At 36.9% G+C, this 13,601-nt stretch overlaps 1 protein-coding gene across 1 annotated transcript in view; it reads right to left on the reverse strand.

Moving 5' to 3' along the window:
• The window catches only part of nkain2 (sodium/potassium transporting ATPase interacting 2), a 196,366-nt gene that overhangs the window by 105,341 nt on the left and 77,424 nt on the right, over positions 1 to 13,601 (reverse strand). The window contains exons 3-4 of the mRNA XM_017455451.3: positions 12,705 to 12,842; positions 6,150 to 6,230 (exon numbers count right to left, since the gene is read on the reverse strand). Coding sequence (XP_017310940.1) covers positions 6,150 to 6,230; positions 12,705 to 12,842 — 219 coding nt within the window. The remainder of the gene's footprint in view (positions 1 to 6,149; positions 6,231 to 12,704; positions 12,843 to 13,601) is intronic.

The following is a 13,601-nucleotide window of genomic DNA, read 5'->3' on the forward strand; positions in this document are numbered from 1 at the left end:
AGTTAACTTTCAATAGCTGTTTATCAGCAACTGTAAAGTCTGATAGAGCTGAAATTTGGTGTACTGCATCATTGTGCTCACCTGTAAGTGAATTTTAAATGATGATGGAGTTACTCCAAAAACTGCCATTACCCAGTCAGATTTCAGCAGGCATTTCACATGATTAGCATTGAGCTATTGTTATAGAATTTATATTGTATTTTTAGCTATGTTCACTTATTTGTTCTATGGAATTTGGTAAGAGTTGGCATCTATTGGCAATAATTGTAATTTATAATTTTTAAAACCTTAATTCACATATTACTGACGATTAAAAGTAAGTTGTATTTGGACCACTGAAACCATCCCTTCCTTCATCATAATGAAGGTGTAAAGAACAGTGAAAAGTCAGAAACTTGGGTATAATTATCTAAAGCTTCCATTTGTAATTATAATTTTGTTTTGATGTCCATGTGCAACATATAACTTGTATTAACAATACATATGACAGGGTACTGTAAGTTATCAGGGTAAGTTGTGTTAATGATTATTTTGATAGCCCATAAAACCTAGGGACTACAGATGATGCCTAGGGACTACAGATGAAAATGAGCCAATCTGGCTAAATCTGGCACATTTTACATTTCTTTTGTATTATTAATGTGTATTGTCTCTGATTAAATAAATAAATGAATAAATAAATAAATACTTCATGTTTTATTAGTGAGTCTATGTAGACGATTGATGAGCCTCTGTTCTCTGTTCATGCAGTTGATTAAAAAAAAAAAACCTGCAGTCCCATTTACAAGATATTAAAAAGAATTATGGATGTATGCTGCAAAAAGACAGCAACCCAACTTCTTGTTAACCTGTTAAAATATAACCATCAAAGAAATAGTTTTCTTTCAATTTAAAAAAAAAAAATTGCCATGGCCCTCAATATTTCAGAAATATTGGGTGAATATAACAACTGAGAGCTGCTCAAAGGATAAAAGAGATTGAGGACAGATATGAAGCCAATTAAAATGGTTTTACAATATATTCATATCACATTAAGAGAATAAAATGCAAATGTATGGACTAATATACTGTCATTTTCTTTTTTTTTCTTTTTCTCAGCATGCAGTTAAATCTACTTAAGTTTAGCTTGCGATAATGAAGGAATGTCTATGAAACCTAACACACGGACTGTTTTGTTGCTATATATGAATTATTTAATTTTTTTTTGCCTTACTCATTTTGTCTTTGATGAGCAAGTCAGAGGCGACAGTGAAAATAAAATCTTCCAGAAACAACATGAGGAAGAAACCTTGAGAGGAACCAGGGTAAAAAGGGAATCCGCCCTCTTCTGGGTGACACTGCGTAGTGAGATTATAAATCGTTATAATATACAGGTGTAAAAGTGTAAAGACAAACAGTACTAAGTTGAAAAAACTATTGAAGGGATTTTCAGTATGGGCAGATAGTGAAAAAGTCCTGGGATGAGCATCTTCATGCTTACAGCAGCAGTTCTTAGACTGTACAACTTTATGAACTGCAAGAATCGCGTTTACTTTAAACCATTTTTTATCATTTCCTTTTTTTTACTAAAAGTAAAACTGTTTGTTGAAAAAACTATTTATTATATGATTGTGATTTTTACAATAACAAGGAGAAATAAAAGTGTTAAGAATAACTGACCTGTGTTGTTCTTAAAAAAAAAAGAAGAGGATTTTAGTCAATATTACATTCACTTTATATCTATATAGTCTTAAATGTAGCTTACGATAATGATATGTATATGTATATATGCACCATGTAGTCAACTGAACTGATCAGGATCAGGAGGATGCTCAAGCATGGAAAGGTTTTACTGTGGAAAAACTGCCAGGGTTAAAATATGAAACTAAAGTGTAGAAATAGAGAAGGGAACAGAAGTTCACGTATCCTTGAGGGAGAGCAGTTGTGTTCTTAGGCACAGCTAAGCTGCTGGTTAATGTCTCGTGTTCTGGCCACGATGAACAGCTACTATTCCTGCCAAATTGCCTGAATTTACACACACACACTAAAAGAGGTTGCAGTGTTATTTACTTGCTCTCTGTCTCTCTCTCTCTCTCCCTCTCTCTCTCTCTCAGTCTTACTATCCTGTCCAGTTCTGCCACTTCTGCTCAGGGTCTATCCCTCCAGTAAAGGCCATTGTATCCTGCTCCAAACATAAAGACACAACCCAAGGCCTGGGGCTGACAATATCCACTTGAATATTTAAACACAAAGAGAAGATGTAGTGCTCCAGTATGGAAGATTTACATGTTCCGTATGAGGACATTGTGTATCGAGACTCATCATCCATGTCGTGAGGAAGACAGCCGATATTACCTTTCTCTGCAAGTACAAATTAGATTGACCTGCAATGGCAAACACCAGATTGGATTTTTTTTTTCCCAAGGAGCAAAACTGTATTTGTGTCAATTCGGTCAGTCTTTCTGCTTTCTGCCTTTGGCACAAAGTGGAGCGTTGCCTTCGTGTGAGAAACGGAGCATATTTCAACTTGCAGGGAGTGAGATTGGGATTTCTCACCTATTTATCTTCATTTGTTTACGCTGGTGATCTAACCCAATTACATTTGCCACCACAGAATGCCAAATTCATTCCTGGTTAAATGCATTACACTGAGCTGCAACCAGGACAAAGAAATAAATCACAATAACTAATACGCTATTGCTAGCTCATTAAAATAGAATTGAATAATCCTGTATCATCACAATGTTTTTTTTTTTTTTTTTTTTTTTGCCATTTTAACACAGGATGAAATACTGCCAAGCGGTTTTCATTTCTGGCGGAGAAACGACTGACAAGATGACTTGTGGGACAAGAAGATGCAAGGCTTCTGTAAAAGCAGCGGAGGAGCTCTTGAGCAGTGCAGGCGGAAGGAGGCTTTTGGGTTTTTTTTTCTTCTTCTTTTTTTTTTTTTTTTTTTTTGCTCCTCCGTGCTGCAGCACTGACAGCCTGCCAGCACTCTGGAGGAAAAGCTTCAAAGATTTAAAAAAGTCCAATCTAACAGGACCACAGCGAATGGTCAGCGTGAGCCTCGGGGAGAGAACTGCATCGACTGGGTCTGGTTTCTTAAAGAGCAGCGCGCTACAAGTGTAAGAGGAAAAATGTAGACTTCTGATAAGAGCCTGATCATGTTTTTAAGCAATGATGGCTGGACGGCAGATTAAAGATACTAACAACACAATTTTTATCTGAATTCAGCAGCTAGCAGAGCATACAAGTGTCATTTAAATACACGTTATACATTAAAGTAGTAATCACAATTCAAGAATTTTAGTTTTGTATTTAAGATTTGCAGTGAATGTTTAGGACTCATTTGATATGTTTCTTTTTTCTACAAATCGAAATGGACAGATGAGCTGCCAACCATGAAGACTGCTTTCTGCCCCCCCCGATTTATATGAGTATAACAGCATGCTGTTTTGCCCTTGTAATGCCCTGTATAGACTACCTGTATAGAACTGTACAGCATGAGCATTTGGCCCTTTATATATGGCCATAATTCTTTATTACTGTATTAATCCAATGTCATAGTGTTTCTTGTTTGACTGCTCTCCATCCATCTTCTATACCGCTTATCCTTTTCAGGGTCACGGGGAACCTGGAGCCTATCCCAGGGAGCATCGGGCACAAGGTGGGGTACACCCTGGACAGGGTGCCAATCCATCACAGGGCACAATCGCATACACATTCATACACCCATTCATACACTACGGACACTTCAGACACGCCAATCAACCTACCACGCATGTCTTTGGACTGGGGGAGGAAACCGGAGTACCCGGAGGAAACCCCCGCAGCACAGGGAGAACATGCAAACTCCGCATACACAGGGCCATGGTGGGAATCGAACCCCCGACACTGATGACTCAATTTCCAACGACATGACGACGTACTCGCGTTGTAAAACATCACCACCGTCATTTATCAACAACAGGTAGGACTCATATCTTTCTGACATATGGTGTTTAAAGCACATTATGAAAAATACTTTGATGGTTCTGTTACATATCCTTGCAACATTTCAGCCAAATATTTCAGCCGTGATCGTAGGCTAGCTAGTGGCTCATTAACCACTTAAAAGTCATTAGACTCGAACAAACCGTATATAGCATGTCAAATGAACTGAAACATCTGTAACATTATTAATCAATTGAGAGCTACAACAAAGATAAGCTGGAGGAGAGCTCGCCTGACATTTTTTTTTTTCCATTCTGAGAGGCTTCAGAAAATATGATATCACTTTCAGTAAGGGAACATAGTGAGCACTGATGCTCCCTGGTTTTTGCGGTGTATTTCTGAGATATTTTAGGGTGCGAACGCTCAAGTACACTGGAAAGATTTTGTGATTGAGACTCCCTGATCAGTGCCCTGACTACTGAACTAGGGAGCCGATTGAAACGCACCAACAACAGCTTAATCAACACGGTTTACGGCTCAAAGCAAGTTCCAATAACTACACCTGTAAACCACAGTTCGGTAAATCATCAATGTTGATGTTGTTCATGATCCTGAGGACTTGTTTTTAGTCCTGGATTGGTGTAATTCATTAACCTTTACACAAATGTCAATTAATAAATGAGTTTACCAGCTTTGTTACGTAGTTAGCATGACTTAAGACTTATTAATCCCAAATTTCAATATCATTTGTTAATCTTAATTAATGCAGTAAGCAGTGTTAGTTGCTGGAAACAAAGTCTAGAAGATTTAAGCACTTTGTAAAAAATTACAATAATAATAATAATAATAATATAATAAAAAAAAATCAACAGTGCAGAAAACATCTCTGATACAACAGATGGGCCATTTCACTCGGAGAACAGGGCGGAACTTTTTTCCCTCGGATAATCGTGTTTTATCTGTCTGTAAACGTCACGGGAAGCTGCGATGACCTGGAATCTTTTGCAATGAAACATCCTTTGAGACAAATCGTGAGATATGTGCGTGAAGACGTTCTGAAAAGATGGTGCTGCAAAGCAGAGTCTAATATAACGTCAAGTTTTCCTGTGAAATATGAGATCAGTGATAAGATCATACAGTAGTGACAGACCAACGTGGAGCTCTGATTGACTAGCAACCGACGGTGTGATTTAATGATCCAGTAATCAATCTCCAGTGAAGATCTGCAGCTGAGGAAATAATACAACCCCATTTCTGTTGCTATGGTCCATTTCTCATCATTAAGAATACAGTTCTGTGCTGTCGGGTAACCCGGCAAAACCAGGCCTGCATTATCCTTCAATTCTGACAATTATTCTAGTTCACTCGATTGTCATGATCTACTGCATGACTGACAGAAAACCAAAACTGACAGAACATCCGTCTTGCATTTGAGGGTATTTATATCTTTAGCCAATGACGATGTACCATCTAAGATTAGATGACTGCCATCTAGGATCATACACTAGTTCAGATGAAGTGTGTAACACATATGACCTTGGAATGCAATGACTGCAGCAGCAATGATATTTGGCCTGGAGTAATGAACGTGTGGGAAGAGGCAGTCATGGAGTCTGTGGAGTTCTGTTCAAAGGATGTCATTTGCACAGATGATAAGGAGCAAGCATTAAATGAGAAATCAAAATAAGATCCGGAGGTGTCTCGTTTGCTCGAGGGGAACCGTCACTACTTCAAAAATGAAAATGTAGTACGTGGAGTGCTCGATGGATCCGAAAATCAACTTACATGCCTGGTTTGCCATTTAATTGGGCACATTATTTGACATTCTGACATTTTAATCATGCTCGTTTTCTACATATGTGAGCGTATGAGCGATTACGGAATGATTTATCTTTTCAAATGAAAGCAGAGGAGAAGAAAATCGAGAAAAAGCAATGTCGTTTCTTACATATTTGCATGTATATGAAAGCAATATAGAAGAAAGGCTACAATAAACAAGTGAGTGAGTGCTTCAGCACAGTTGCTGTCAGCAGACAGGATTTTGCTCTCGGCATTGACCTTGTCTGCTGTACATCTTTCGAAGATTCAAAGACGTTACAGCTAACAGCTTATGAGATATGTGACGAAAGCACACCTGCAAAACAACCTGCAAGATTGTTCTGTCCTATCTAAAAAACACATCTACACCTGGAAATAAATTGCAGTCCTGTATTACAAACCAAGGAAAGATCCATTACCTTGGAAAGGTCACCCACTTCCAGGTAGAAGCAGATGACAAAGACGTTCCAGGTGACCCAGAGCACCAGCCAGACTGCATACTGGGGGAAAAAAAGAAGCACAAACACAATAAACATACCACTTGGACATGATAAGAGTTCATGATAAGATTTCATGATAAGATACAATGTTGCCGGAGGACGTCTGTAGTGATTACGGTCAATTCACAAGCCACTAAATCACAGACATGGCTGTGTCTTCACAATGTAAGCATGGTTATCACACTAAGAATTCCATATATCCTACATACAGTACATCTCTTTTTATTACTATGATTGTTCTGACCTTTATCATAAGCACTTGTAGGGCTTGTTGCTGTGCAAGTTGCACTTGATCTTTAGCAGATCACATGACCTGTTAGGCCCATAGAAGGATTTGGTGTAGTTGGAATATTTTAACATTTATAAGATTTTGCGGTAGCATAAATGAACACACAATCAAGCAAATTCCGCAATTATTCGGAGGAGCTTTCGATTTTTTCAAAATGACCGCAGATTTTCCGCAGAGTCATGTGACATCATCACAACGCACATTCAGCCAAAGTCCTCTTCGATTCATGTGAGTACAGCTCTAAGGTCTCATTTACCAACAAATATCACTGCAAAAGAGCGTGCAAACCTATTTCGTGCAATTGCAATTTCGCAAATTCCTGAAAAGCACGAAAAAATCTTTAAGAAAAGCCGCAGCAAAATCAAGCATTTTTGGCCACAACAAATACAAAAAAAAATCCCTTATGGACTGATAATTTTATGTATGTTCATAATATTTATTGATTACTTTATATGCTTTGTTTGATTGTATAATAAAATGCTATTTAGAATATATGCCTCTCTATTATATAACAACAACCCCCCTTTATGTAACATTAGATATCTAATTTGAATAACCGTTCATTTTTGAATATAGAACTGAAGTGAAGAAGTCCCAATCAGTCTTCTGACCGTATTCACCCTAGTCATCATGTTTACCGTATTTATTCGAATTATGTTGTATTTTAAAACTTACTTATGCGTAAGTAACTTAATTCTTATGCTTGACATTTGACTTATTTTGCTCCGTGATAAACGGAAAGTAAAGTATATTATACATACAAGTTCTCTGTGTCACGCATCCACTGCGAGCAACCACCCTAAGGAAATGGTGGAGTTAGAAATAGTTTTAGACCGCCGTTACATGATGCAGGATAAACCTGTGCTAGGAACTCACAAAGATTTATGTAACATAGCACCCCCCCCCTTTTCTAAACGACATCTACAGTTTATTGTTCTGCGTTTTTAAACTCGTCCAATACTTTGTTTTCTATCTGTAGGAAGAAGAAGAAAAAAGCACTTCCTGGAGTGTCGGTATACAAAAGAAAAACTGCAAATTCTCTTTTACTAAAGGATATAAAGGAATTTTTACCACTACGTCAATTCGAATGGGATATAGTACATTGCCCGGGGTTAGTTCTACAGATCTTTTTATAGAAGGTAAAATATGGCATAATCGTAACAAACGCGAGCCGTCTGTAAAAATTACTCACATGATGGATTCGCCATGACTAAAATCCCAGGGATATTACCTCACTCAAATCCAGTCCAAATAAGGCTTAAGATCAAACCTGGAACGTTAACAAGTTAGATAAACCTAGTATATAATATATATATATATATATATATATATATATATATATATATATATATATATATAAGTGATTCTAATATTATATATATATATAAGTGATTCACTGGTTTGCAAAAGCATGAGTAGGACACCATACACCTCAAACCCGTCCTCCACAGATCTGAGATCTGCTTTTGCCGGCTAAACCCGAGAGGCTGTGTAGGAGTGTGTTCAGCACATGTGTTCTCTGCTGTGCGTGCTGAAGCTTTCAAAACGTCACGATATGAATCAGAGACAATGCGTCAAACGTGATTGCAAAATCATCACCAGAGCAGGGATGGCGTAAATAAATAAATAAATAAATAAATAAATAGATAGATAGATAGATAGATAGATAGATAGATAGATTCTGAGGCTGTTAAAACACAGTGTCCATGAGGAGGAAATGGCAATTCTGAAAGTGCTGAGTAAATCTTTTAGAATAGCAACACACTTATTCTCGTGAGTATTGGCTATAGTGTTAAGCCGGGTGTACTCTTTAGATCAAATCATATGTAGCTGATGTGTCTGAAATGAAAAGTAAGTAGACAGATAGGTAAAAATCAATTTGAGTTACCTGTGAGCCAACATCTTTGCAAATCTGGACCAGAATCTTAGCAATCATTTTAGCACACAACAAGCAAGAAAATATCAATGCTGGTTTGATTCAAACCACTCAGAGTGCAAGAGTGTTGTTTTCGAGACTGGCACATGTCGGAGATGTTTTCTTCCCAATACAACTGTTGTGTGAATGCCTCAAAAGGAACAAGTCAATTTGACTCAGTGCAAAAAAAGACGTTAAGAGAATTAGAAACCAGCGGCATTAAGAAAGCGCAGTAACAGCAAATCAATCCCAGCAAACCTTGAGAACATGACTAAGATGGATGCCGCGTAGCTTTATAGTGCCATAATGCACCAGACTAAGCTGGGATTTTATCGACGATGGCCTTGGAAAAGTCTCAGGTGCTGAAAAGAGTTTTCTCATTTACACATCGCACTAGGGGTCCACAATACCGAGGCTAGAGGGTGTGACATGACTCCATATCAAAACCAAACACAGTTAACATATCGAAGCTGCAGCTTTCACACAGGGCCAGATAATAAAGAGCCTCCCACGGATCTTAAGATGGGAGAAAAGCTGAGCTGAACCATTGACTTCAATTAGAACAGTGAATTTCACATTCACATGAAGGAGGTTCAGATGGAGAAGGTCGTGAGGTTCTGGATAGTTTTTCATGCAGTCTGTTTATATTTCAAACTCAGAGTGATAAAGGTACAGGCTGAACAAAAAATCGTTTTTATCTCTTTCAACTCTGAGTTGCCGTCAGGACTAGGAGTGGAACAGGGATGAAAAATTCAGTTATGATAATCGTACAATCCAGGCATTGAATAATTTGGGTTGGGAAATTTTAAACTAAGATTTAAAGGGGAAATCCACCCTTAAAAAATGTGCATATTATCGCATACATTTATTTTGTAATGAAAGTGGACTTTTTTAGTCGTCCGACCCTAGACTCATCTCTGCCTAAAGAGAGCGATGCAGCAGAGCTTAGGTCGTCCTGTAGTCTGCCCAGCTCTCACGCTTCTTCTGTGCACTCGGCTCAAACAGATCAGCTTCCAAAGCTTCAACTTTCTCGCTAACACCATTGCTCTCGTCATCTCGTAGTTCGCTTACTAGCTGAGCCGAATCCCTGCCATAACTCAGTGCAACTGCGTTGTATAGCTGCCTTCCATTCCGAAACAATAGCATGTAGCAAAGGCACCAATATCTGCACTACACCTACAATGAATTTCTTATTAATATGATGTCGAATATCACTAGGAAATGATTAGTAAAAAAAAAAAGAAAAGAAAAAGAAAAGAAAAGCTTGCTCTTTTGTGTTAAGGAGCAACCAGAGAAGAGAAACCTGATGGTTATCCCTTATCTCTGAGATCGCTGAATTGTTTTCTCCTGTTAAACACCTGTGCTAGAAATGTTATGCTGTGACGTCTGAGCAACACAACTGCTAGCGTCTCACGGCAATAACGAAAATATAGAACCAACAAATTAGCACAGAATCACTGAAAACATCACAACAACCTCAATCGTTTTATTCTGTGTTTAATATTTATATTCATTGTCTTTCCTTTAATAGGAGGATTGCACCTTACTCGGACATCTTAACTTTAAGAAATAATAAATATATTTCACCAAAATGACATTAGAGATGACATAAGAGTTATTATGGACTCTTATTAAAGTACTTCATAATGGATTAATAAACTCATGATATAAATCTTAAATTCGTAAATTTATCCCCAATGAGCAAGCCAGAGACAAAGGTGGCAAGGAAAAACTCCCTGAGACGACATGAGGAAGAAACCTTGAGAGGAACCAGACTCAAAATGGAAGCCATTCTCATCTGGGTGACACCCTATAGTGTGATTATAAATAATTCACTTCTATAACTGTGTACTACATAATCAAAAAGCGCAATTGTGTAACCAGGAAATTCATAACCAGAAGACTTGAGTGCAGAATTGTTCATGGCAATTGCTGTCCTAAAGCTAACTGTAGTTCTAAGCCATTTTATAAAGGCTTTATTTTATAAAGCTATACAAGATTGGCATAGTTTTCATTGTCATGTTTAATTTAATGCAAATTAAATCATAAATAGCGACTGCTTTTATAAAATCATTGGGTTTGTGTCTTTCAATGGGAAATGGGAAATTAATCCTTAAATGCAATTTCTTCTCTTTGTTCACATTTGGGACTAACCAGACTTTAAAATGCTAAAACTTTACTTCTGGTTGTCATACATACTTAGAAGTCTGTGATTTTCAGAACTGGAAAATAGAAAATATGACAATCTCACCAATCTCAGAGGTTTTTTTTTTTTTTTTTTCCTTTTTTTTTTTCTTTCTTTTTTTTGTGATTATGGGTGAGTCAGAAATGCAGCACATTCTGTCAAATTTCACTGTAATTGGAGACAGGAGATGGGAACCACAGACCTAACAGATCTAATCATTTTAAAGTAGCAGAAAGTTTTCTGAATGGTTCTTACAATTCCTAGAAATGAACAATGTGTTAGGAGTTTTGAAGAAAAAAAAAAGAAAAGAAAAAAAAACATTTTATAGAAGGTAAGGTCTATAAATGTTCAAATGACATTACTTTCAGTTTTTCTCATTTGTAAGTCGCTTTGAATAAAAGCGTCTGCTAAGTGAATAAATATAAATGCAATGTAAATGTTGAAGGAAGGTCAACACACGGTTTCTACAATGTGAGTTTTAACTAACTCTGAAAGGTTCTTGTGAAGCCAGAACTCATTGCCTCCTGAGGTTTTCAGAGCGTTGCAGGAATGTTTTTTTTTTTTTTTTTTGTTAAAAGGTTTTCTGATATTCTGATAACATTCCTTGTTAGCTGGGGAGTTATGTTCAAATGTAAAGTTAAAAAAAAAACCCAAAAAAACAGCAATTTGTAATATGTATTTAAAGTAAGTTATTTGTGATTGTTTTTCACTTACGGGGTTACAGTTTAAATTCTGGAGAAATGGCTATTACGTTCCAAGTTCCATCTTGTTTAACAGATTTTTTGAAGCTAGCGGATAGTACATTATATACATAGGTGTCTCGTTAATACCATGACAATTACTTGTAGAGAAACCACAATATTGTTCTGACACAAAGAGCTACATGTAATTAAAATGGCTACTTAATGTAACCTATCTAGTTACCTGCTACCGAAGATCTAGTTACGTTTACTGTTCATTTTTAAATTCAGGGTCAGCTGATAATTGTTGTAAAAAAAAATTTGCAATAACTTTTTACAGTCTCCTGTGTGGAGAAAAAAAACGAAAGAGGTCTCTGAGATATTGGATAGAGCATGATATGACATTGATTCCCAAACCCAATAACAGTAAAACTATTTCAGATTTCCTTATCACAAAATACCTACCAGACATGCTAGTTTATGATCACACAACCCCCCAGTCAGGATGCTTCTGAACTGAGGCTGGAGGCAGAAAAAGAAATCTGTTTTATATTAGTAAGCTGACAGAGCCTGAGTATGATAACCTTGTCCTTCAGAACATCGATATCTCGCAGCAGTACACAGGCTGGAAAAAAAAAAACGCTTGGGTTTTAAACGACCGTTATACCTCATTTTACTGACATGCTGTCATAACAAGGGGCTTAATTTCAGCCAGACATCACACATCGCACATTATCAGGACTTTGATTCTCATCCTGCTGAAAATGAATGATTGTGCTCAGTGATGTGCCATCGGATACAGTCACCATATCAGCAGCTTCATAGCTGAACACAGATATGGAGGACACGTTAATGAAAATAGAGCAGAAATAGAGCTGTCTTTTTTTTTTTTTTTTCAAAAGGGCGAGATACATTCTGAGAGTACAGCGTTTGATATTGAAAATATACTTTAAAAAATAATTTAACCTTTTTTTCTGAAGGGTTCTTTGGCTGTCTGTCTTTGGAGAAAAGTTTTTACAACAGAGTGTTTCCTTATCAGAAAGGATTTCAAGTAGAACCCTTTAGGAAGCTAAGAACCCTTAATTGAACCCTTAAAGAACCCTTGAAAAACCCCAATTCGTAAGAACATAGGGTCCAACAAGTTTATTATTATTATTATTATTATTATTATTATTATTATTATTATTATTATTTATTAATTATTTATTAATTCTCATTACGGTAATAACAAGGTTTTAGCATTTAACGGTGCTGAATAAGACTTTTTGGACAGAGTGATGGATGGAATAATTAAAAAAAGATAATCAGTGTTTCTTTATAAGAGGTAAAATCTATATAGTTCTTGTTACTGACTGCTGTTTTGGTTTAGTAAGAATATTAATGTCTCTACAATGTCTAAACTCACCCCAGTGACGTATCGCGGCCTGAACTGCACCGTCCCAAACAGGCCCAGAATCACTGTGATGATGTGGATGAAGTTCGTGAGGATCGGCGCCCACTGGTAACCAAGAAAGTCAAATATTTGTCTTTCCAAAATGCTAATCTGTAACAGAAACAAATAAGATTAAATATTAGTCCAGGTCATTAACTAGTGCACAGGATAAAGAAAACACAATCAGATATTCTATAGCAAGAAACCAGGGAGATGCTGTCATGCTGTCACTGGAATGAACCACGTGTAGCTGCAGTCACGTTCCTTTTGCTGTTACATTCGTTTGGTGTTGCACAGCTCACGAGCTGCTGATGAGGAATTTTCCGATTTGTGCTAGAAGGCACACTTAAAATTTCTACTAAACGTAGAACTGTCACGTCCGCCCTGATTCTGTCCCTGTTGATCCATCATATTTTGCATCACAGTCTATCGTTGTTTTGTCGCAGCTTCCTGTCATTGTTAGCTCACTTTGTCTGGTGACTGGGTACTTCCACAACTGTTTGCCATTCCAGTTCTATAGTTTGTGCATTTATATCCTCTATTAGAGGTGTTATGCAATGACTCTCTGTATATGTATATGTTTTAGAGCTACAAATATCCATAATCTGTATTTGGATTTAAACCCTAAGTTTTTATTTATTTATTTATTTTTTACATTTTTATTTAATATTAAACCCTACCACAGAAACAATAGAAACGGCAGCATGGTCAGCCTGGTGTGTAAGTTCTGGTTCTGACAGTTCCTCAACCTCAGCTACATCACATGAGTTCATACTTGGTCTCAACTAGAGATGTATGCAGGACTGTTTTTTAAATCCTGCTCACATAGATATTAAATTCTGCCAACAATATTTTCTGCTATTTGTACAA

The sequence above is a fragment of the Ictalurus punctatus genome, chromosome 25 (genome assembly GCF_001660625.3).
Source record: "Ictalurus punctatus breed USDA103 chromosome 25, Coco_2.0, whole genome shotgun sequence".
Lineage (NCBI taxonomy): Eukaryota > Metazoa > Chordata > Actinopteri > Siluriformes > Ictaluridae > Ictalurus > Ictalurus punctatus.